The sequence below is a fragment of the Gnatocerus cornutus genome, chromosome 2, assembly GCF_029298725.1.
Source record: "Gnatocerus cornutus isolate USDA-ARS CGAHR chromosome 2, icGnaCorn1.1, whole genome shotgun sequence".
NCBI lineage: Eukaryota > Metazoa > Arthropoda > Insecta > Coleoptera > Tenebrionidae > Gnatocerus > Gnatocerus cornutus.
Window position 1 is genome coordinate 18653475 of NC_142234.1, and position 25000 is coordinate 18678474.

Here is a 25000-nt window from a genome sequence, read left to right on the forward strand (position 1 = left end):
AGAAATACAAGGGCGTATCAAAATGATATTTATTGTTCCCAATTATGCACAATATTTACAACGATCAATTGAGTATACTTAACATGTCTTCAGAACACAAAATATGGCAGTAAATAAAACATACAAATTGCCTTTTATACACTAAATAAAAATAGTCTTACAACTAAACATGTGATTGAATCTTTGGTATTAAAATCTATGAGAAAATACACTATAGAACTAAAATCTAATAGAGAATAATAAGTATTTTGAAAAGTTACGGCTCCAGTTCGACTCTCTTGAAGCACTCACTAGGAAGGGAATTCGCGATTTGCTCCACGTTCTCGACTTCCTTCTGAAGCCGATCAATCTCAGTTTTATAGAAATTGATCAAATCATTTTGTGACTTTTGTTGCGTTCTAAGGTCATTCAGTTTGTCATCCAGTTTGGCTTCACTGACGCGACGTTCAGCCTTTCGCAGTTCAACTTCCAACATGTTGAGTTCGTCGTCATCAATTTGAGGTAAATTTCCCAGTTCTGTTAAAATACTTTGGACATTCTTCGTCAAATCGCTCACTTTCTTTGACACCTCTTCGGTTTCTTTCCCAGCTCGTCCAACCTAAAAATCTAGTAAAAACCGCGTTTCAACACTCCAAAACTCACCTTTTCTTTGGCATGGTTTATAAGCGTCTCGTTAGATTTGGTATCTTGTAAAAGTGTTTTCAAAGCACCTTCCGTGGCTTCCACTCGACCGGCCATCAACTCTGCTTCTTCGCTCAAGCTAGTCGCGTTGCGATAGAGAAGATCGGCGTCGTTCTTGATGTTTTCAGCGTTGGCAGAAGCATTTTTCGCCAGGCTGTTGGCCTCGTTGGCCTTCTGTAAGGCCTCGTCGGCGTTCACTTTGGCTTCTTCCAGTGTGGTGGCTCCTTCGGCAGCTTTGTCGACAGCCTCGTTTATTATGTCTCTGATATTGTCGATTTCCTTCAGCGCTTTCTCGGATTCTGCCCGACTGTCTTGGATTTGCTTATCGAAATCTGTGGAGAAAATTACAATTTACCGGAAAGAAAAAAGATAAAACTCACGTGTTAGAATTTTGTACGTCTCTTTGGTGGAGTTTAAGATGTCGTTACCCATCTTAACAGCAGCTTCAGCTTGAGTTTTATACAAATGGATCTCCTGTAAGAGCTCGCTCGTTTCGTCCTCTTGAGACCGCGCTTTATCCAACTGGTCGCGGCCATTAAACAGTTGCTCCCCGATGTCGTCCAGCAGATTCGCGTTTGCTTCTATGATTCTCTCCGTTTCGTTGTTAAGCCTGTCAGCTTCGAATCTAATGTCTCTGGCTCTAGATTTGAGTTCAGGAATGTCAATAGAAGGAATAATCAAATTGTTGACTTCGTTTAACAACGCCAAAGCGTTCTTCTTTGTCTCTTCGGCTTTGTCGCTGACTTCTTGCGTCCACTCAATGGTTCTATTGAGTTTCATTTCAGTGTTGAGAAGTTCCGTACGCAGTTGCCTCTCTTCCTCGTTGAGGTTGGTTTGTTTCGTAATAGCATTTTTAGCAGTTTCGTACGCTTCAATTGATTTATTCTTCGCCTCGTTAGCTTTACGTGTTAAAGTATCCGCATCTTTGTCCAACTTGTCTGCAATTTCCCGAGCTTCATGCGCAATTTGTGTCATTCGATCGGATTGTTGTCCGACGATTTGAGCGCGCTTCCAGGCACTCTCCATCGCTTTCCGTCCCTGAGTGTCCAAGTTGTCGAAGGCTTCGTTTAACTTTTCTTCAATCTCGTCAAGAACAGTGTCGGTGTTTTCAATGTTGTGCTCAGCGTCCATCGCTTTGTCGTTCGCCAAAAAGACATTCTCGTCTATCCCTGACAACGTCCGAGAAATCTCCTTTTCTCTTTTTCTGATGTCTTGGACTTGTTGGATGATGCTATTCTCTCCAGTCGCGTGTTTCACCTTTTCATAAAAGACTGTTACGCTGTTCTGGAGCTTCTTCAGCTCATCTGGAAACTCGTCATCGTCGATCACCGTGGGACGTCTTTCGATTTCATCGAGGATCTCTCCAAGTTTTGTTAGTTTTTCTTGGTGTTCTCTCGATGCGTCTTGGACGAGATTGTAGCAGTCTGGACAGTCAACACAGCCGCGTTGTCTATCGTACTTGTTTTCTTTACAACGATCACATCTCCGGCCTTCCACGTTATCCAAGCACGGACACTGACCAGAAGCATCACACTGAAGGTCTCTGGAGCCGATTTTGTCGCATTCGCACTCTTTGCAACCTTCCGTGGAGAATCCGTACTTGCGGGCCTCGCAGTGGTCACATCTCAACCTGTGGAAATGAAGAATTAGATCCGACGCGACGTGTGGTGACAACATACCCTGTAGTTCCCGGTCTGCAGAAACACTGGCCCGTGTAAAAGTTACACGTTTGGTTGTAAGAACCAATGGGGTCGCAGAAACAGGAGTGACATCCTTCACCACTTCGGAGGTTGTAGTAGCCATCTTCACATTGGTCGCAGTTTTTACCAATAACGTGAGCTTTGCAGTGACAGGAACCTGTGATACGATCGCATCTAAGAACTCCATTATTGGTGGGTTCGGTGCCGATAGGATCACACTGACAGGACTGGCAGTCACCTTTTGGAAGAGCCAGCGCGTTTCCGTAGTATCCTAAAAAAATGCGTTATTGTTAAGTTTAAACTTCTCGTGCTTGCGTACCTGGTAAACATTCTTCGCACTTTGGTCCTCCGGTGTTATGAACACACTTTAAGCACTCTCCAGTGGTCGTGTTACAGTTCCCAATTCCGTTAGGATCGATATTTAAGTTGCAATCGCATTGTGTACAAGGAGTAGATGGTCCGAACCGTCCCGTTGGGTCTCCGAAGTACCCGTCCGAGCAAGAGTCACACCTATGGCCTGTGTAACCAACAGGACACTCAGTACACATGATGATGTCTTCGTCCACTTGAATACAAGCGCCACCATTGGGACATCCGCAAGGTTGGCAATCATTCGTAGTACCACCAAGAGCGTTTCCGTAATAACCTCTTGCACACAACTCGCAGTTGTCCCCAGCCGTGTTATGTTGACAGATACATCGTCCAGTCTCGGAGTCGCAAATGTCGGCATGTTTGTTGCAATCACACGGTATACAAGGCATGAAGGGCCCCCCAAGCGACGGAGAGTGTCTGAATCCAGGAGCGCAAGATTCGCAAAATTGGCCGACGTAACCTGGGGGACATTCACACTGTTCGACCCAAAGGGCTGGATTACCGGCTATGCCTCTCGCGGCGGTTTCCAATCTGACATCGTCTAAGAAACCGCTGCCTTGGGGAGAGTAAGTCGCTCGGATCTTGAGCGAAGTTAAGTTGGTGAGGATAGACATGAAGGCTCTTGCGGAAAGGCGCGGCTGCCAGCCGTAATTAGGGTTCTCGTGGAGGCGGAAGGTGTAATCTTGCACCTTGAAATGAAAGAATTGAACACATTAACAGTTTGTAAAAAACGAACTTACGACGTTTCCAGGGATTTTATTCTGTTGTGCGAAGATTGTGTTGGTGACAGAGACACCTCCTCCTTCTAAAATAATGTCGGTGGCTGTGGGTATGGGTCTATCGTAATCCCCAATTCGGAGCTTGAACTGAAGAAGATGGTTGTACGAAGCTCTTTGATCCCCGAGATACCGATCGGGCGCAACGAAATAAATCGCTTCTTCTCCTTGAGCTGACGCGCTAATGCTGTGAGCAAGAGGCACGTGCTTTATAGCGACACTTCTTCGATTTTCGTCTTCGGCATGCCACCTCTCTAGATTCTTCGTAAAAACCGATTCAATCTGGAACTTCGCGTACCCCCTTGCCGACATACACTGCGACGAGTGCCCGTAACAGAAGCAAGGAGTGCACCCGAATTTATCCTCCAAATTCAGATTGAAGAAGCCAGGCTTGCACTCTCTGCATCTCTTCCCTTCAACATTCTCTTTACAGTAACACGTCCCCGTGTAAGGATCACAATTAGGTTGGTTATCAGCAGAGCCCGGTTCCAAACACCCGCAGCTCTTGCATCCGTTCGGACCAAAGTCGTAGTGATTAACAGCGCATCTGTCGCATTTTTCCCCAGTTACGCCAGGTTTGCATTGGCACTTTCCTTCGGAGTTGCACTGGGGACTTCGAGATCCGATTTCGTTACACTCGCAGGCGATGCAGTAGCCGTCTTCACGCATGTAGTACTTTTCGCGACAACGCTCGCAGTTGGGACCATCGCGATTAGCAGTACAATCCAAGCAGTGGCCTCCGTGGCCGGTCAGTCGGTAAAGCTCTTCGTCATAGTAGCATCTATTAGAAAACCCGTTGCAGTTGCATTCTGGAAATAAATCACATGAGTACGCGACTTACAAGCTGTGGCAATTTTAAGAATTCATTGGTTTCATAACGTGAAATATGAGCAAATTGCACAAAGCGGTGCCATTTTAGCGCGGGCATTCCTCAGGCTTTGTTCAGTTGTAACAGTTGCCGAGAAATACCCGGAGGAATTACATTACCGGTCGATTAATTGGAAGAGGTTTAATGAGGATTTAACTACAGTCGGTTCGAGTCGCGTTTGACAGTTATTTGTTCATGGCAGGTTGGGCCTGCCTCTCAAAAATTTTGACACAAAATTTGATGCGAATTTCTGCTTAAAAACGGCACAATTAAAGGCTCCTTTTGGTCACAGATTTTTTCGCTGCATCCCTCGCTGTTGGCCGAAGAACTGCAATAAAGCGATTTAAGCATAATAACCCCAGATAACATGCTTGGTTTAATAAATGGGCGTTCTGGGGGCTTTTCGTGTAATGTTTATGACGAAGTTTAAGACAGGTACAAGCTCTATGTCTTGGCGGAATTGAAACATTACTGCGTGGGCCACACGGTCGTGGGAGCGGCTCCAGACGTGATGGGCCATCCTGGGTCCGCCCAACAAACGTATAAGTGCTTAACCCATTAACTCACATTAATAATCTATTGGAGAGATAAGTCGAAAATTCTCAGCGTCTAGTTTTTCCTTCGTTATTGTAAGAGTTGGAATACCAAAGAAGGAAATATAGTAATAAGTGTCGGTTGTAAAATCGGAACCAAAACGATGTGTCTGGGCTAATTATACAGATGTATACATAAATATATCAGTATATCAGTGTATTAAATCCAGTAACAGGTCATCACGCTGCGAGAGTTCGGGAAACTGTTCATATAAAAAAGGTATCGTGCTGTGCTCATTTATAACAAGCATCTCGAGACTATCTCAAGACAAAATACAGAGCCCGAGATGGTAAGAAAACCGTGTCTACAAATCTTGGAGCATGTGTAGATATATCTCGATCATCACCAGCGATAGAGAAAGGATTTGGATTACATATTTCACCGATAAACAATGGAACAATGCATGCAAAAGTCGTTGGAGCGACTCCATCTTAAAACTGATCCCAATTAGTTAATCCAAATTATCACACTTAGTCTCTGGTATGCGCGCTCGTAAAAAGCATGTCCAGCGATGATAGATAAGAAATATCCTAAGATTGTCCGATTTCCCACTTTCTCCATAATTTATCTCAACCATCCTATTAATAACGGCCGTGGACAGATATCTCGCCTTTACGGATATTCCTGATTGACAGCAATGGTTAATTCCAAATGCATTTTCAGGTGTGGCAGGTCGTCTTCGTTTATCGTCCGTTTAAGTGCTTGACTTAATACCTGCATCAGCAATAATGCGAGCTTGAATATGGTAATTCCATCTTGTTCGAACCGAAAACAACAATTAAATAGAAAAAACCACCTCGCTGAACATCTGGAGAGGAGTCCGCGAAGAAACGACCTATTCTAAAATCAAAACACAATAAAAATGCAAATTATAGTCCCTCCACAGCTTGAAACAACGTGCAAAATAATCGTGGGTGGATGAATCGATCGGCTGAAGAGATTTTAATGATGGCGTAAGCGATAGCTGCATTGACCATGCGAATACAATTCACTGGCGAGGCCTCAAAGGTCCGCCCGGTCTTATAAGGTATATGCTCCAAAAAGCGACATCATTAGCGTGGTGAAATGCGAAAAGCCATACCGAGAAGAATGTTGTGGACAATGCAGCGGCGCTAGGCTACCGCGTGTATGTAACAAGGAGAGTTCTCATGGGCTAGAAGCAACGGCCTGTCAATGACTCGTCACATGTCTTCTAACTGTCAATTAACCATCGAATTAATCGAGCGATTCGATCCAATTTGCACGACAAAACTGCCCTCGAAATCTGTCAACTGGGAAACCATTCCGATAATTTCGTAATTAATACCTCGGGTTTATTAGTTTTTGTTTGTGCTCAACTCGTTCTTAAACGGGTCACGTAACTGAGAACCAAATGAGCCCATTTTTCACATTTTAAAATCGCTGCTGTTTATGGAGAAGAGCAGTTGAACCCGGCGCCTGTAGTCTGAAGGATTCAGTAAATAAATTGTGGGTTTGATGGGTTATGACGTGTGATGCTCATATATGGATCATGGTAAAGCTCCTAGTTCATTGTTTGGAATAATCACAGGGTTAGAAAGCGCTTGCCAACTGACGATTCCACTTACGTGAGCCAGAAAACCAAGGTCTAACTCCATCCCAGTGGGTGCTTTGGGCTACCGACACCGTCAAGACCAACACGAGGAATTTCCGGATCATTTCGCCACACTTTACAAAAACATCACTAATTTTTATTGTCGCTCATTTTCATGATTTTTACGATTTTGATAACTGTCCATGTCACCTGCCAAGAACGCTTAACACCGAGTATTCAAATCAGCCGCTTTATATTTATAATCGGATCAAATGATTTAATTTACCGGACCGGATCGGCACATGTCTCTGACGACAAAAAAATCAAAGGATGTCTTCGGAGGGGTTCATGAAGACGACCCCACAAGAAGACGAAAAACACATATTTGTCCATGAACGTGTGCAATTATATCACTCAACATCAAAGAAGTGCACTAAAACACGCTATCGACGTGAACACGACAGCCGACAAACACTGACTCACGGTGAGCTGCGGTCCACCAACTAGTCTTCGGTGCGCTCACCATCAATATGTCACCTCTGTCTTAAGTAATAAGCGCACCATTTAACTCATTGTGGTTCCCTCGGTGATTTTTTGATTGAATGACAGGTCAATAGCAAGCCGCTTACGCGGCTCTGTCATTACCTGATTGCAACGTTGCGAGAAATGATTGTTATTAATTTTAAATTGAAATCGACGGGTTCAAAGAAGCGTGGGATTTTTAATCCGTACGAAATTTGTTAAGCAAAAGATCTGTGCAGTGGAACGGTAGCGCGAGATCTGATTAATCGTTCACAATTCTAATAGGTGTAATTTAAATTTCAAATCGGACCTCCGACTTTGGGCGAAAGTGTAACATGGTTGCTGGAAAATTAAACATGAGGACTCCTCCAGACACTGCGGGAGCTGAAGATATGTATCGATTATTGGTGATTAGAGGTACGGAAAAACTGTTACGTTTCCACTGTTGATTGATTACTCTTTGATCCAACAGAGTTGCTAATCTCAGCTGAAAGATTTGGTCCGAGTTTTTTGTCCGAAGCGGCACGGAATTGGGTCTAGGAGGTGAAAAGCTCACTTTGTAGGAAGTGAATAAGTTATTTCCATTCTCGTAAAATTTTATGGTTGTACAGAGAATAGTTATTAGTCTTAACGATGATTTGAAAATGACTCCAGCGAATAAGTTCTTGTCAAGAAGTAATGTGCGGATTTTATCGTATTAACACAAAGAAATTAATGACTGAAGAGTCTCGAAGAGCTAAGGACACTAATTCAAGAAGAATCCAAAGAAGCTGAATCAGGTGGGGAAATTTCAAGCAAAAAAGTCAGAAATCTAAAGAACCAAAAGTAATTTCTTCCTCTTACAAGCAAGGTATTTATTTATTTAATTACCACATTTTTTTAGAATGCGGAACTCAAACGCAGGGATTTTTAATGCGATATTAAAATTTCTTGTACGTATGAAACAGCCAGCATTGACGAATGTGCTTGAGCCAAAGCATGACATTAAATGCCGCTATGTGCTACCTGCTGGTAATTAATGAAGCACCATTTAGCTGTTTTATATAATGGGAATATTATGCAACAGCACATTCGTGACTGGTGAGCATTTTTGGAAAAGTCTCCAACATGTGGTTCTTTGTTCGAGTTTTTCACCGACATCATGTTACGATTTGGTACCGCATTTTGTTAATGATAACATTCTTTCTTTTTGTGAATGTCTGCCATTGTGATCGTATCATCGAAGATGACCATTTCGGTTGTAAACAAAAAGTGCTGAGACAGTCTATCTAAGAATATTGGAGACGGATCAAAGTAAATTAATTGTGAAACTGAGCCTCGTTTGCTGTAATCCGGAGAGCTGAAACAATGAAATTTCCTCCGCATTCTTTTGCTCTTGTAAGTGTGTACCTGCTTAATTTTACAGCGCCGATCGCTAAATGAGCCCTGAAACTACAACTCACGTCAATTAAAGCACGCCAATAAATTCAGTTTATAGAAACTTTCGCATAATTAGCATTCAGATAAAAGAGGCAATTAGCACGATTTGTAGCCTTTTAAAGTGGGTATTGTCGGTATTGTTGTAAAATGGCTTTAGCGGACAGACCGTTCACCTTTCTGTTTATGGAGAAGACCTGGAGCAACTAGTAATCGGAGTTTTCGCTTCTATAGAACTCAGCTTTACACACGTCTTCGCCGCCGACCACTAAAGAAAATTATTACCCAACTCCTTCATTTAGAGTCTTCAACAAAAGGATACTTTGATTGAAATACAATATGATGCTTTAACTGCGGCTCATCCTGTGAGGTTTATGCTTTTTTTACGACTGAAGAAAATTAAACTACAGACGCTGCAAAAGCCTGTCATGTGCTCAAAATCGTGATAATGGCAAAGAGAGTGTTTTACGTAGCCAATTACTTTATGAGTCTCGTAAAAATATGACCGAAAATGGGCCGGCGCCGGCATTCCGGTAAATATAATGTTGGCGACGGCTTTGAAGCAGCCTCCCACTGACAGGTAGCTATTGTGAATCTGTATCAATAGCTACACTTTTTCGGTTCAAGTCGTTCTCATGATTAATTCATGAAAGTTTACAAGTTATATTTCACGCGACAATAAAAAAGTGAAACTAAATAAACGCGCTCGAATTGATAAGTCACTTAAATTCATATTTGCAGTAAATCTTTCTTATAAACTCAAGCAACAGGTAACAGGTTTGGACACGTACATCCATCACGAAAATGGAGAAAAAACTGTAATTAATAAACCTTGAATTAATGGTTCCTGTCATCATTTAAATATTGTAAATTCGTTGAGCTAGAAAAAAGTTATCAGCATTGGAAATTCGTGAACTCAATTTGCACGTATCGTCGTTCTAAAAGATGCTAAATTTAGTTTCGAAAAGTCTTCCCCTTTTTCTTTTTGCCACTTCGTACGTGTTTGCGTGTTTTCAAGTTCCATTTTTTATAATCCTGCTGCTTCCACTCATATAATTATCACATTTCAACCTGTTTTTGTCCTGTCTCCACTTAACCCTTGTTTCGTTATATTGTTTGTTCTTTGTGCTTTTTCTGTCACGACATGAGCATCTTGTGTGACTGAAACTCTCCAAAAATTCGCTCTCTCCCTGATCAGATAAGTAAATAAAATTCACCCACACTAAACCGCCGATAACTGATCTCGCTAATAAGGCAGTTTTGCTTTGCAAAGCAGCATGCTCATAAACATAACGATAATGAAACAATAATTACGCTCAATTACACGCTCTCTGATTGGATTATTAGAAACAATTACGTTTTTTTCCTTGCGATGATTACTCACGTTTACATTCGTGCGCATCTTTTGCAGTAGCCCTTTTCCATGGAGCATCATTATAAAACGGTAAACACTCATTACAGTCTGGACCAGCAGTGTTGTGCTCACATTTACACACCCTTCTTCTGGAGCCATCGACTCCGGTTGAAGTAATACATTCGGAAGCGTGACCGTTGCACTTGCACCTTGCACCCACAGCCACATCGCCAATGGCGTAGAAATAAGACCGTAACACTTGTTGATCTCCAAAGAGTTCATCACCAAAGGTGTTGAGACGGTAGAGTGTTATCATAATGTCCGTGGCAGTAACCCATTCCTGCAACATAATAGAGGAGTTAGAATGCGTAAACAGCTTCTTTATTCTGAGGTCAAGCTTGTAAAATAGACCGTGTAATTATAGACTGGAGTGACATCAAGGCGATTTTATATGCAGAGTTAATATGGTAATGGCTCCGAGGTAATACCAGAAGATTAAGGGCAGGATTAATGTTTACCTGTAGAGAGTGAATTTTTTATTTACACGTGCTGCAGGCTTGTCTGATCTCTAACCTCAAGTCCAATCAAAAAGCAACAGTTTTTGATTTATCTACAGTTAATTTAGAAATTGGACGTGCCGAACTCTCCGTTCGAGGAAGTCTGGAATTATCTAATTTAAAATAATTTCGATGATACATAATAAACCCACCATCAAAATGAATTAATTCTAAACGAAACTACTCGTAATAATGCCCGGGAGATTTACCGTAATTACGCTAATTTCAAATTTCTGTTTTTTGTATACCAGTTCCTGGTCCGTGAAAGAAATTGGTAGGTTTGAAATTATCTTATCAATCATTCTAAGACGTATTAAACGGAATAATTACAGAGTAAAATAGAACTAATTGGAAATTACATAGTACAATTAAATTTATTTTTAAAATGAGTTGATTATCCACTCACTTCACATTTCACAGTCATAGTATTTGCTAGCGCTATTAATAAATTCCAGAATTGAATTAGTTCTGGTATTTATTTGTGTACAAATTATGGTCTTTAATGGAGGTATTATTGTAATTGATGCAACTCTGAGAATCAATATTGAACTGGGAGTGTTATTAAAATTATATACTGAAGACCCGGCAATAATTATTTTACGACATCCTCCGATTGCTCGAGGAAGTAATAAATAGTCGAACTATTCGCCCTGTATTTATTTAGATGAAGGTAAACTGTAAGAGATGCTTAGAATATTTTACTCTGTTACCACTAAGTAATTCACTAGATTTCCTTTGAAATGCGGAAATTCTGCACAACTCGTTTCTTTCTAAAGTAATATCGATACATTTATAATTAAAGAGCGGAAAACATGCAAACGAGTTCAAAAAATCGAGAATTTAAACTGAAATCATCAGGTTTTTTCGATTCTTGAATTTGGAGTAATTTCGCTTTTCAAGTTATTTTGGCCTTTCTGTTTGTTCGAAATTCTCTTCAATTCTTTCGATTTATAAATTCTTTGTAAAATCTTTATAAAATATGTGCAATAAATAAATGATGCAATTTCAATTGCAAGTTGCAAATTAAAATGTAAAAAGTCAAAACACAATCAATTCGGAATTTGTTTGAAAATTTTGGATCCTATAAAAAAATCCAATAATCCTATTTTATTAGGGCTCAAAAACCACTTCAGTGGGGAGCAAATATAAAACTAAAAAAAGCTATTTTCGATCATTGGAATTCTTTGGACCGTCCAGATGCTCTAAATAAATTCCTTAAATCTTCTAATATTTTAAAATCTCTCCTCAAATTGGGTCCTGATTCTCAATTTGGATTTCTTTAGGTTCTTTTGATTATTTTGTGGACTCTCTGAATTTTTTGCAATCTTTTGTACGTTTTTAAAAATTATGTAGAAAATTTATTCCTCCTTTGGAAAACGGAAAGTGATTTGAATGTGTGCAGCTTCCAGTTCACTCTTCATTTTCAGGAGAGCTTCGTATGTAGTCAACCCTACATACACACGACTGCAACCAGCAATACACACCTGCATCGACCAATTCTCCCAAAACACACCATAAAAAATATCGATTTCACATACAATTTCCCCCCGCGCCAAAAACTAAAGCAATAAATTATCCCGACACGAAATACTGTCAAACCATTCCACAAACGCATTAAAAGGCCTCCTAGCATCCCATCCCAAAGTTTTTCTAAAAGGAGCCACGAAACGCCTGGCACAACATCGATTTTCTTTTCATACGTTCATCGGTTTTTTTCTTAAGAATTATAATGCTCTATTATAATAACGCTTCTGCGCCCAAACCCCAAGCCGAATAATTAATTAGTTTGCATACCAAGCCAGGGAGGTATTTCGGAATAGTAACCGCTAAACAAACATCAACATCGCGTGTGAGCCCCCAACGCGTTTCTAACTTTACCAGAAATTATTACCCTAAAGCACTTCTTTGGGGCTTCATTTCGCGTCAAGACACGAACAAATAACATTGCAGTACAATCCGATCGGCATGTTTCAAAACAAAATTGAACTGTCAGAAAACGAGCAACCCTTTCAAAATTCCCTCAAGATGGATGATGATGACCAGTTTGTGACCGACGATGTCCAGAAAATTGTTAAAGATACAATTGATTCTCTTCTCACGGGGTCGACGTATGAAATGGATAAAGTTAATCAGTGGAGTGCTAGAGTTTCAGAACAGTGTTTAAGTGCTTTGAGTAAGTTGAAGAAGAACTTCAAGTACGTGGTGACTTGTTCTATTATGCAAAAGACAGGGGCTGGTTTGCACACCGCCAGTTCTTGTTACTGGGATAGCACTACTGATGGCACGTGTACTGTTAGGTGGGAAAATAAGACCATGTATTGCATCGTCACTGTTTTCGGACTTGCGATTTAATTCCGGGTGAATTGTCAATAAATTTTATATGAGCTGCTATCCAATTATTTCTGCCGAGTCCTCTTCGAATTGCAGAAGCTGGGTGGTCAGCAATAAAACTCCAATTTTCTCAGCTAGACACACTCATTTCCTCCGATCGACTCTAATAGATTTGGAAGCATAATAACGGGCCATTTACCAGCATTAGCCGCGCCATAATAACAATAATTTAGACTCTACCTGAAGATCGGGACTGGCATCAAAGTTATACGCCGATGGTCTGCCTTCCAACGAGGAAAAAGCGACGTTTCCACCACGAAGAGGTGAAATATCCGAGTAGATGGAAGTGCAAAGAGCCCTTGTCTCTTCACCTCTCGTCGTGTGCTCGGTGTCCGGAAGAAAGTAGGTGTCTCGACATGTTGCGCTGTTGGAAACACCAATGTTAGTTGTGTTGCATACTCAGAGGAGTTCATTAATTTTTCGTGACTGGCACAAGACCATTTCTGTCTGACAGAGAATAATTAATTCCGCAACTTTAATTTGATCCACTCCATCAGAGTAAAATCGACTTTTACCTGTAATACTGGTAGGGCACCCATGGCGAGTCCGCGTACGTCTTCTTGAAAATAGCAAAGCTCTCAGGTCGGGGCGAGTAAAACCACAGTCGAATGTACGTGATGTCGAAAGCCTTCCCTGCAAAAAATCGTCGCTGAATCAATCAATGAATAAAATCGGCCCTCCGTGTTTGCGACAGCGTAAAAGGAAGACCGTGATTTGTCAGACACCCACATTCCCGATAGTAGCAGAAAACAGCAGGAAGCATAAATCAGAATCTCGTTTTTGATCGGCCAGACATACATACGTGGGCCAGAATTGGTCTCGTAATAGTCGTTGAATTGTCACTATTTATTTCTAATAAATTGCACTTTCAGTGCCTTTGTTGCTGATACCATCGACGTGCAATACAACGTTGTTAGATATATTGGGAGATAAGAGGTGTTTCATGCAGTTGAGGAGAAGAAAAGGTTTTGTTTTCAAGGGTTCATGTCTTCATTTGAATAAATAAATATGTGAGAAGCTGCACGATGGATCGAATATTAAAGATAAAGTTGGTTTGGCGAGTCGTTAGGCAAATAAATCGGACAGAATGGAAACTGTAGACACAACATATGTTCACATAAAAAAGCTTTGCGGAAACCAGATGGCGATTGATGGGTAGGATTACATAATCTGCGGATTTAATCACAGGCATGGTAATTTCGATTTTGTCTTTTAAGATTTCCTGTGCAAAAATTAGAAACTTTCCTTAATTTTTTTTTAACATGATACTCGTTTTTGTAAGCTTTTTGATGCTTAAAAATGTATCCAATTTACTTGAAGACGCCTTCCATATATGCGGTGTAATTTCGCAATAAAACAAACCAAAAAAATACCACCAAATTTGAGTTGGTTGTTTGTCGTTATTTTATTGTTATTACCACAATTCTCCGCTTGTGCAGCCAATTACCGCGTCCATTTCGAGGCATGGGTTGTGTCGAATGGTATAATTGAACATATGTTAAACACGTGAAATCAAGAACAATGAGAAAATAAACGTCGTAAAGTCATGAACCCATCAAAAGGATAATAAAAATAAAATCCCTGCAAACTCCTCCTCAGAAAGCGCAAATGAAATAATTTCTTCATCCGTTCGTCGATACCCATCTTCGTCCCGCCACTGGAGGCGAGCCTCAGCTTTCGCGTGAGAAAATCCCACAAAGGAATTTCCAACATTGCTTTTTGGTGTAATAAAAGTCTAAAATTTCAAATTACAATCCGCGGATGAACCGATAAAAATGTAGACGACAAAAGTCAGCGGCTCCCTTATACGGTCAACGCATTCGTCGCGTGCCAAGCGCCACAGACTAAAAACCGTGGAAATGCTAACCGAAAGAAATGCAGGTTGTCGTCTGCACGTCATCACGAACGGCGCTATATGACGGCCGCACAAATTATGTGGACATTCACTACATGTTTACGGCCCATTTTAAATTCTCAGATGTCTGTTATGGTTATGCTTCCGTATATGGGAACAGCCGCTGCACAAAACAAAAGACGGCGCATTGTTTGTTTTATAAGGCTAAAAGAGCATGAATAAAGAGAGCTTCCATTTCTCACCGATCCTGCAAGAGAAATTCCGTCTTACCTAATCTGAGCGTCAGATTGACTTGGTTCGGATACTGTATCCCCTCGAACATCGTCTCCGACTGCCAAAACGTGGGCTGATCCTGATTGTGGAAGTCGGTGAGGTACCTCGAGTGATGATCATTAGGATAACAAACTTCGCAGGACTTCCTGAGACCCGTGACGCCGGACTGCACGCAATATTCCGTTTTTCCCTGATCCCCGCACGTATTCGTTGCCTCCATTAAAACGTTGAAAGCTGCATTCTCGAATTCAGGTATACATCTCTGGAAATAAAATCAATCTCAGACAGTGTTATCAAATTTAATGACACAAAAAGAAAACGGCAGCTAGAGAGTCATAAAACTTTTTCGGGGAGCTTAAACGACCACTAAACGTCTCATTAAACTAGTTTGGGATTATTTCACCTATCTAAATCGGAAATCTAATTTCTCAAAGCCCCGACTAAGACGAAGATCATAATATTAACATTTTTATTGTTGGCCATATTTCATGGGAGTAATTTAAGAAGTGACTTTTGAAATGTGGCGATTCAAGATTCAGAAAAATCATTTGAAATTAATCAGCAATAAATTGTTGTGAGTTTCAATAATCATTTAAATAGTCTCTAAAAATATTTCTTAAACAATAGAAAATTTTATAAGTTGTACATAATATGTAGTCATCTATCTGTTGTCTTTAAGCATCAAAGAAGCAATTTTTAGATTCTTTTGTTCTCTCATATGCTGTGGACTCGCTCAATTCTCTACAAGGTGTTGTAACCTGCCTGGGAAATTAGTGTATTAGCCTTAGGAAATCAGGAGAAATCGTTAGGAAATCGCTATAAAACCAGGGGAAATCATTAGGACATCAGGGACAATCAATAGGAAATTAGAGGAATTTAGGCGAAATCACAAGGAAATAAGGAGCGAGTTGGACGAAATCACAAGAAAATCAGAAGAATTTAGACGCAATCACAAGGAAATAAGGAGAGGTGAGACGAAATCAGGAAGAAATCAAAGTTTTACGAAAACGCAAGGAAATCAGGGGACGTCAGGTGTAGGCCATGTTTGGGAAGTATTATTTCCTGATTCTCTAAAATATTCTGAGATTTGTTTGGTTTTCCTGACTGGAATATTTTTGCTAAATTTGTTTGTATTTCTTTGACATGCTTTGATTCTTTGTATTCTTCAGATTTTTGAAATTTAGGATATGATGAAGATATTTTTTTTATCTACATTTTTTAAAACAATTTTATTATTGGATACTTTATAAAAATTCCTGATACTTAGAAATATGGAATTTCTAACTGGTTATTCCTCCAAGGTGTGCCCGCTAATAGTCAAAAAATTTTCCGCCCCATCGTCGAGTTCGTTCGCTCGACTGCAGTCAATAGTTACACCTTATTTAACATGGTTACGTTACAGTTACGAGCATTAGTTGAACATATTCTCAGCTTTTGATTTGTGTAGCTGCCAACATTTCCTTTGCTTATTTATAGATTGAACCTTCGAAACGGAACAAGTTTGTTGTAAGTACAGAAACGAACAGCTACAAACACATCTGTCCCATAAATAGATGCAGATTTAAATGTCCAAGAAGCACGGCTCCTTTGAAAGCCTTTCTTGAAAGCCTCCTTTTCCGGAGACGACTCACATTTTATTCAACGTGATCGGTTCGTGTCTTATTTAATGGTAAGATAACGAAAAATCAATTAGAAGCTTTCACGGATTTAAGCAGCGACAATGATAGCTCTGCTTTTATCCGATTACAGTCCTGTCCAGTCTAAATTTAAATTGGAAGCTGGGTGTTATTTTGAGTTACCTTGACTTTATAACTGGCTTCAAAAAGGAAAAACGCGCTGTTGACTTTAATAAGAGAAAAAACCATAAGTTACATGGGATATTTTCCAAGAATTTCCAATTAAACTTTCTCCTGTCGGCGCAAGTGGGCGTTACATGTAAAGCGAGTTTTATGAAAGGAATTACATTTTAAGGTCTGTTAAACAAAAGTCAAATAAGAACACAATCGGCACTTTAGTCGTCTCACATCTCAGATCCTCTTTGTAATTATGCCTCGAGATCGAGACTCATCTTGGCGTAAATTTCCAACTTCATTCATGAATTCGTCGATAGTAAGATAATTCGGTTGCGGACAAGGTCGTTGACTTTCGTTTTATTTGTTTAACATTAAGTTGGAAGCCGATCGTTTTGATTAAGTCTAATGAACTTGTTTAAAAAATTGTATAAATGCAACGAGTTAATTAACAGGCGGTCGCGCGAAGACATGCTCGGTAAATTAGTAATAAAGTACCGGATAAAAATGACGTTTTCTGAATTCGACGACCACAAAAAAAACACGAAAATTTTATCTTGAATAAGATCGAAATCGATTGCTAAATACGTAACTCGGAACGTGTTTTTATGTCTTGATTATCCAGAGGCTTGCTTATTCCAATGGACGCATTAAAATTTTAAATTTGATTGCGGTAGCTTTATTTCTGTGTTGTTCTTGATGTAGGCGTACTGGTGTGTGCTACTCAAACATGTATTTTCCATTTGGCAGTAGAATTATGTTATTAACTTCTTCAGGGCTTTCGTAACCATTTAATTTAAGCACTTGTATTGGAAAAGACACTAATCTCCACGTTTGTTGATTTTTATCTAGTTCTCCAGCCATTAAATTAAATTTATGCGTGCCTATATCAATTTATAATTGAATTAATCAAAATGTTCCTGTGTTTCCTTGTCAGATTCTTTAAGTACTCGAGCGTTCAAGACCATTATTGACAGGCTGAATTTTCGACCGATTTCACCGTCTTGGTTCGCCCAACGTTGGCGGCGAAAAGTGCTGCAAAGAAATCGAAGGTGTTTACCATTAGCTCCACTTTATCGGTCTGATTTATTACAAGCTTCTACAATCAAAGGGTTTGTATGCCCAGAATGTGTACAGTTACGCCATCACGACCACCCAAACGGTAAAAATCAGAATTCTAGGAACTCTGCCGCTCGTGGCTAATTCTTTTACTGCTTGTATTTAACATTCTACTGGTGGTAATATTTTTTGTAATCTTCCAGAAGGCCTCAACCTAAGAAGGATCATAATTACGTTCGACGAAATTAACATTCTACCGACATCCCCTGGTCTGCAATTTCCATTTGTTCCTGATAACTGCTTGATCATCATATAAAACAACATTTAATCATAGTCATCAATTTTCCCGTATGACAAAAACGTCGCCTCAGCCGGATATGTTAATCTAACGCGAATTCCGGCGAGCATCTGAGTAAATGCCAAATGTCACATCTGAAGATCTTGTGCATCTGGTCGATGCGGTAACAGCCACAAGAATACAGGTGCAGGTCAAAAACCCCTGCACGTGCATACACCTGAATTATTGCTCAATTACTTTACCTGCACCTCGCAAGCGAGTGGCACTTTAGGGGTTTGGGGGCGCCCTGAAAATTGACCGGAAAATCGAAAGGTGGTCGTCCGGGCAATGGTCATTTATAAAGACACATTCTGGAGTTGTCAAATTAAAATTCATCAAAGTACAAATTTCGACGTTGTTATAAATTGCTACGATATAGATATTGAGATAACCACAACGACGGTGGAATATTCAAAATATTTTGGTTTTGTCCTGCTGGGAAGCTGTTAATTCAAAAAATAAGCGGCGTTATTACGGCCATAAAACTGGTAAACATTTTTTGTAATCTCGAGGTGAATGGCATGGGGTTCGTGCTAGGAACTCAAATTATCACGATAAAAATTGATTTAGAATTATTGGAAATGTTTTTCAACCCGTCTTTTGCATTATATTATCTCGTAGACGAAATCGATGCATCACTACTATTAGTTTTCACATGATAATAGAGCTGGAGGCGCTTTGAATATTTCGAAGTCTTCTTTCGATACAGCTAATAAATAGTGAAACCCGTCATCATAAACCATTAGAATTTAATTGCACGTATTAATAGTCATCAGATCAGCGTTCACGTCCTTTGTTGGATGGGTACAGATTTTTCAACCTGTTGCGTTTTTTGGGCTGTTCCAATAAAATTTCTCTTCGATTTCAGTGACTTTGGATTTCGTTTTTGTTCAACTTAGACCACGTTTAGTCGTTTTTTGTGCCCCAGCTGCCTCACAATATTGGATGAATTTATCAAAAGCGGCGGTAAATTACAGTCTCAGTCGGGAGTTTCCTCCAGGCTATAGTTTGCACATGTCTGTCTTAAAATCTCCATTATCTTCTTTTTAGTCGTATACGATTTCGTTTAATAAACGTGAAGTGGAAGGTAATGACTTACTTTTAATAATTTACGCGGTGGAAATTCCTCCCGTTATTGATTCGAAACTGCACCGGAATACCAATGTAAATATTTGTTAAAAATCAGTCATACTTAAAAATATGTTATGTCGGTCATAAATCAAAATTACTCCCTCAAAAAGCGTTGCTACCATCAATTTGAGGTGGTACATAAAGAAGCTTACAAACATCTTTAAAAATGAGTTATAATCTGACAAGTTAAGTACATGGGTGTACAAAAACACACTTAAATCACTGAGCGACATCTGAAAGGGGCTTAACCAAACTCAAGAAAAGTTGAAGATGTAGTAAAGAAAGGACTTCAGAGCACAATATCGAATAAATTACGGATGCCACTCGAGCTCACATGTTAACATTATGTCATATCAAAACATGTTGTAGGAGACTCAGCAGTTCATAATGGTATCAAATATCAATTCCTGGTGTGGAAATGGGTCGTTTTTTTCTTTGAATCAATTTATATAAGAGAGGGTAAGTTGTTTTTATAGGCGCAACTCCAACGCCCCACAGACTCGCACTGCGGGCGGCCCTAATTGAATTCACATTCAAACAAAGTGGTACGAATCAACACAGATGAAGAAAAACAAAAGTTAAATGTGAACCACAGACAGATTTGAGTTGGAAAATAATTTAATTAATCGCCACCTCCACGAGCGTTTATTTTAATTAGTCCTTGCGGTTCCTTAATTCTATGGTATTACACTAGTGATCAATCACGAACACGAGGTGCGTGAGCGGAGAATAAATTAACACAGTGATAATTATATTAGAAAACGAGTAAACAACTAATATGCAAATAGACGGACAATTGGGCTAACGCCGAAGCCTGCAAATGTCTGCATGGCGTGACCAAGTATGACTAAGCGCCGTACCTCCAATTTTTACAAAATTTGTTTGAGTTCGGCATGCAAATTGCCCGAAGCGCTTCAACCACAGATGTGCATTTTCACAAAGAAGACCGCATGGCGTGGAGAATGTTGCAACTCCAGTTCAAGAACATGCAAACACGCCCGCCAGCGCTTAATCAATAATTAATGCAGATAAATCACAAGTTGCCCATCTTTGGGTGAAATTTCGTATCAGCTCGACCATCATCGAAACTTAGTCAAACACGCTAAAACGACTAATGGCACAGCGGCGCCCTCAAAGAGATCATCGAAACAGCCTATTAATCAAAAGTCTTCTTCCTCGTTCGTGGCTCATTAAAGTTTCTCGTAACTGCACATCTACGTCATTTTTGCGTCTCCAACGAAAGCTCCCTATTTAAATGCGAAGGAGAAGCACATGTGATGGGATAACAAACGTTCCGACTTTTTTCGAGACGTATTGAACGACTCTACCGACATCTGTTTGATATTTAAGATATGTAGTACAAAAGGTTTTATGAGTTCATTTTCTGTTCAAAAGTCGACAGACTGTCTTGGATCTTGACGTGCTATTAAAACGCCAGTCATTCGCTTTTATTGTCGTTGCTTAAAAGTTTTTACTCACTCCCTATTTGAATTCCTTTTATTGTCTTAACTGGATTGCATGCTGTACACTTCACCGAGCTTTTAATTTACCACCATTAAAATTATATACCCTCCCACTGTTTTGACTGCAATATAAAAGAGCTCTTCTGTCCTCCACAATTTTTATTTTTATTATTAGTTTATTAGCTACCGCATTACGAAATCGCTTTGTGCAAATATCTTACACCAACCTGTGAAATGTTTGTTTTAATAATTTGCATCGCATATTAATAACCAATAACTCCTTTCTATATTTGGTGTGAATTCGAGGTGTTTATGAAGAGTCGTAAATTATCACACCTGAAATGGCAGAAATTCATTAATTTAAAATTACAAATTTATTTATTCACAATACGTAATTTCTGTGGTGACGCTTATCTTCTTTAATATTAAATCTATTAAGTGCTTCATTGTGTGTTATCTCGGTTTCAAATTAAAAATAGATATTTATTTGCTAAGTAAAGACAACCGTAACAACGGTTATTAGATTTTTTTCGTTCATCTTGGGTCAATGTTTCTAAACGCCATAAACATAAAATTTTCACCGACTAAACAATTAACGTCCTAACTGCGATGGAGTTTTCATGGTCATTCGTATGCGATAATGAAATATGAAATGAAAATGGCTGTGGGCGCAGTTAGGTCATCAGATAGAGGGGGCAACTTTGGGCAGATTACTAATTTTTAGTTGCTTGGGACCAATTTTGGTAGCTTTCAAGCTAGCGAAAATGAAATTTAGCTCAATTTACGATCTTCTAGATCAGAAGAGACCAATTTTGTTTTTTTTTTTGACCTAAGAAATCAAGTTAATTTCCAATTTCTGGCTTTTAAAAGTACTCGATTTATAGTCTTTGTCCCTTGTATTTTCACTTTTTAATTTTCATATAAATTATAAGATTTCTAAGATGAAGGACTTTCAGGTATTTCCATAAGCTGAAAAATTTTGATTCTCGTAGCTCATTTTAAAAAAATTAGAGAACTTTAGAACGTGATAATCTAGGAAAATAAAATAATAAACTAAACTGAATACGTAAGTCCTTGAATTTTTTTAGAAACTAAAATTTGATAAGTTTGAAATCTGAAGAGTCCAGAATCGTGAAGCTGAGAGCCAAAAAACATGACAAATTGAAACTCCAAATTTGAGTATAAAAACTCCAAAATTTTGACGCTCATTTAAAATTAGTTTAAATTTACAAAATTCCATTGAAAAATGTGCCGTTTCTTGGTCCGCTTTCATTACTGTTGCATTCTCTGATCTAAAAGTAAAATGAGATCAAAAGTCATCACCGTCTCTTGTGTTCCATGATGGTACTAAAACTTTACTGCCTCTAATAAAAACTTGTTAATTGTGGAAATAATTCGACCAACTTCAAAGGATTAATTAAAGTCTCTTATTGTGGTGGCACGTTTCTAAAAATGAATTTAATGGCACAAATCTGCTTATTACGCATCCCATCAATCATTTGAATAACGTAATAGGGTACTAGATTTGTCATTTATGGTACGGCTTTCACTTGGATTGAATGCCGGTTTTTCCTAATGAATGAAATGCACATAATTATTATAATCCTGGCAAAGTCATTCAAGGCCAGAAAGCCTGAATAAACTCCTACTACTACTACATAGTATATTATAATAATTAATACAGCCTCGAGGATTTCGACCTTTTTTACTCCTCTCCAACAAAATATCGTATTATATACCGCAAACACGCGCTAAACCAGTATACACTGATAACTAAAGCAAAACAAGTTAGTTTACACTAAACCAACGTTTATTACTCCTTTCGTACACATTTCATTATTCAAATCAGACGTTTAACGCTTTTCCAAAGCCCCCATTACTATTACACCAACAAGTTTCGAATGAATGGACTATTGTGAAATAAGTTATGGCGCTGATAACGCAATAAAATTTCATTCATTATAGAATGCGGTGCGTTATCAACTTGACTTGCAAAAATATTGTCAATCTCGGATTTCTGCGCTAGTGCTGCAGAGTTGGATCTCGAGTCAGCGCAAAAGAAGAGAGCCGCCAGTAGGCGCTTTTCTGAGAATTTCGCCCTACACTCCCACTGTGACGGTCCCATTTTCACCGAAAAGGACACATTTTTCAACAGTAATTGTCCAGGGAACTGAATAAATTTTCCGTTAAAATTCCTCGAGGTAAAATAATATTTTTCAGTCGTTCCATTTAACAACGTTGGAGATACGGAGTGTTATCTTTGAAGACGTGGTCCAATCGGTCTGGTTTTAAATTTCACTCATCACGGAAGAACAAACCCACGTTTGTGTTTCTTAATTTAGACTTTATCTCAAATTCAACATTTACATTCTTTATCAGCTCATCAGTAATTTGAATGTGGCTCGTTCCAAACGCATGAAAAAATTAATTAAAATCTTTAATTAAATTTTACGGATCTTTTCATCATATTTCCCGTCTTGAAGTGAATTATCACTTCTTGTAAGTGGAGTGCACTTACAATATCCATATTTATAGACCTATCACATCGTAAAGTTCAGTGCGCTGCCTTGTCGCAAATCGCCAGCGAGCTTCCCTTACCTGGGCCTTATTAAACTTGTCATAGCACCTCGTCCCTTTTCGGCCTATGACCGGCGTGATATCGACTTCTTGACCACCACTGTGTCCAAAAACGCACAGAACAAACACAGTCAAAGGCACTTGACACCACATTTTTCCTCTCAATTTAAGTTTCCGACAGTGCGAGTCATAATCGATGCGGTTTTTTTCACAAATCGCAACGTCTTCTCTCACGCATCATCGACTCTTGTCCCACGACACAACACTACACAGACGCCGCACAGAATGCTCTCCTCGGATGTTGTGTGAGCTCCAGATGCCCGCGGAGACTGAACACTTGTGCGGAGATTACTTTCCGTCCGAACAGGGCTGCATTTAGGAAAATGCCACCCGCCGACTAGACTCCCGGAGGGCCCGAATTACTGCCGATGCCGACGAGTTTCCGGTATCTAAACATGCTCTTATCGGCCCGAGGACTGAGAAAGGCTGCTTTCGTGGATGACTGGTGAAACGGACTCTGATTATCGGAGATGACCGAATTGGGAGGACCCACGGTACTTTGTATTCAATAAGGTTTCGGCGCGGTTTTTTACATTTCTCTTCGTTTAATGGGTCACGTTGTTTATATTACAAAGACAGTGTTACAACTTATGTACACAGATAAACAAGTAAATATTTTCAACCAAAATCGAATTATATTATAAAAAATTGTTTGTTTTATTTTGTTTCGTTTTCACTGCCTCATCTTCTGAAATTCTATTTGTTCAACTGAGCATACATTGACCTTTGGTTTCAGTTGATGACTGTTTCTAAGAAACAAAACTCATTAGTTTTTTGGTCTCTTCAGCTTCTCTATTTTTTAGAGTTTTCAATTTCCGTTGCGCTGCCTTTTGATCATTTTCTATTTTTGTACTTTTATTGCCTTGGATTCTTTAGATTTTCTGGGATCATATGGAATTGTAAATTTTTTTTAGTTCTGTTAAATTTTCTGGATTTTTGTCTTTTTTATTTGGTGTATCATTTTCTCGTTTTTTTTTTATGTACTACTGTTATGGTGATCTTTGTGGATTTTCCAGGATTCGCTTCAAAATCAGTCAGATTTTATATTTTTTTATTTTTTACATTATTTTTATTTCTTACATTTTGTATTTTCTATGAATGCTCAAAGCTTTCCAAGCTTCCTGGGTATTTTTTAAAAATTTTCAGCAATTTTTGCATATTGAAATCTTTTATTTTATTTGACTTTTTTCATTTTTTAATTCTGTGGATTTTCTACATTTTTTTTTGTATCTTTGAGTTTCAGTGACTCTCAGGTTTAAAGGTAAACCACTGAGGCAGTCAATCTCCAAATTTCGAAGATTCATTTTTATCGCAATGTAATTAACTTGTCATTACACTATCTCTAGTCTTTTGAAATCAGATAATTCTGTTTACAAATAAAATTGTGAAGACAAACTAAATCTTGTTTATGAAAAATTTTCAGGGGATTAAAGTCACATTATAACATCCAAAATGCGAAACATTTTATTAGCAGAAAACGAAGCTTCGGAAGAGAGAACAATCTCCTGCATCCATCGATAACACTCGAAGAATTAAAATGGACATAAAGTAAAAAACTCGTTAGTAAACTGCACGGCTCATCTGATAAACTCCCCATCTCTCAAAAGAAATGGTTATTGATTGCAGGATTGCAGCGATAATTTGTTCACAATTTAGATTACGACGCTTCGAC

General features: G+C 39.1%; 1 protein-coding gene, 1 long non-coding RNA gene and 1 pseudogene across 3 annotated transcripts; 1 reads left to right on the top strand and 2 right to left on the bottom strand.

Moving 5' to 3' along the window:
- Positions 1 to 15: 15 nt before the first annotated feature.
- LanB2 (laminin subunit gamma-1) lies at positions 16 to 23421 on the bottom strand. Of its 2 annotated transcripts, XM_088050775.1 has the most exons (11): positions 23290 to 23421; positions 14909 to 15173; positions 13299 to 13416; positions 12964 to 13147; positions 9866 to 10175; positions 3494 to 4338; positions 2701 to 3442; positions 2361 to 2652; positions 1062 to 2311; positions 643 to 1013; positions 16 to 598 (listed from the first exon to the last, which is right to left on the bottom strand). In XM_088050775.1, the coding sequence occupies exons 1-11, from the start codon at positions 23419 to 23421 to the stop codon at positions 257 to 259; spliced, it is 4851 nt and encodes a 1616-aa protein (XP_087906901.1). In that variant the 3' UTR covers positions 16 to 256. The 2 variants fall into 2 exon arrangements, with proteins under 2 accessions (XP_087906901.1, XP_087906902.1); XM_088050776.1 differs by lacking the exons at positions 9866 to 10175; positions 12964 to 13147; positions 13299 to 13416; positions 14909 to 15173; positions 23290 to 23421 and adding an exon at positions 6578 to 7047.
- LOC148179754 (uncharacterized) lies at positions 9193 to 9840 on the bottom strand. The gene is made up of 2 exons (XR_015771777.1): positions 9481 to 9840; positions 9193 to 9419 (listed from the first exon to the last, which is right to left on the bottom strand). It is a non-coding gene; the product is annotated as an uncharacterized LOC148179754 (long non-coding RNA).
- LOC148179755 (dynein light chain Tctex-type 1 pseudogene) lies at positions 12204 to 12782 on the top strand (annotated as a pseudogene).
- Positions 23422 to 25000: the final 1579 nt, after the last annotated feature.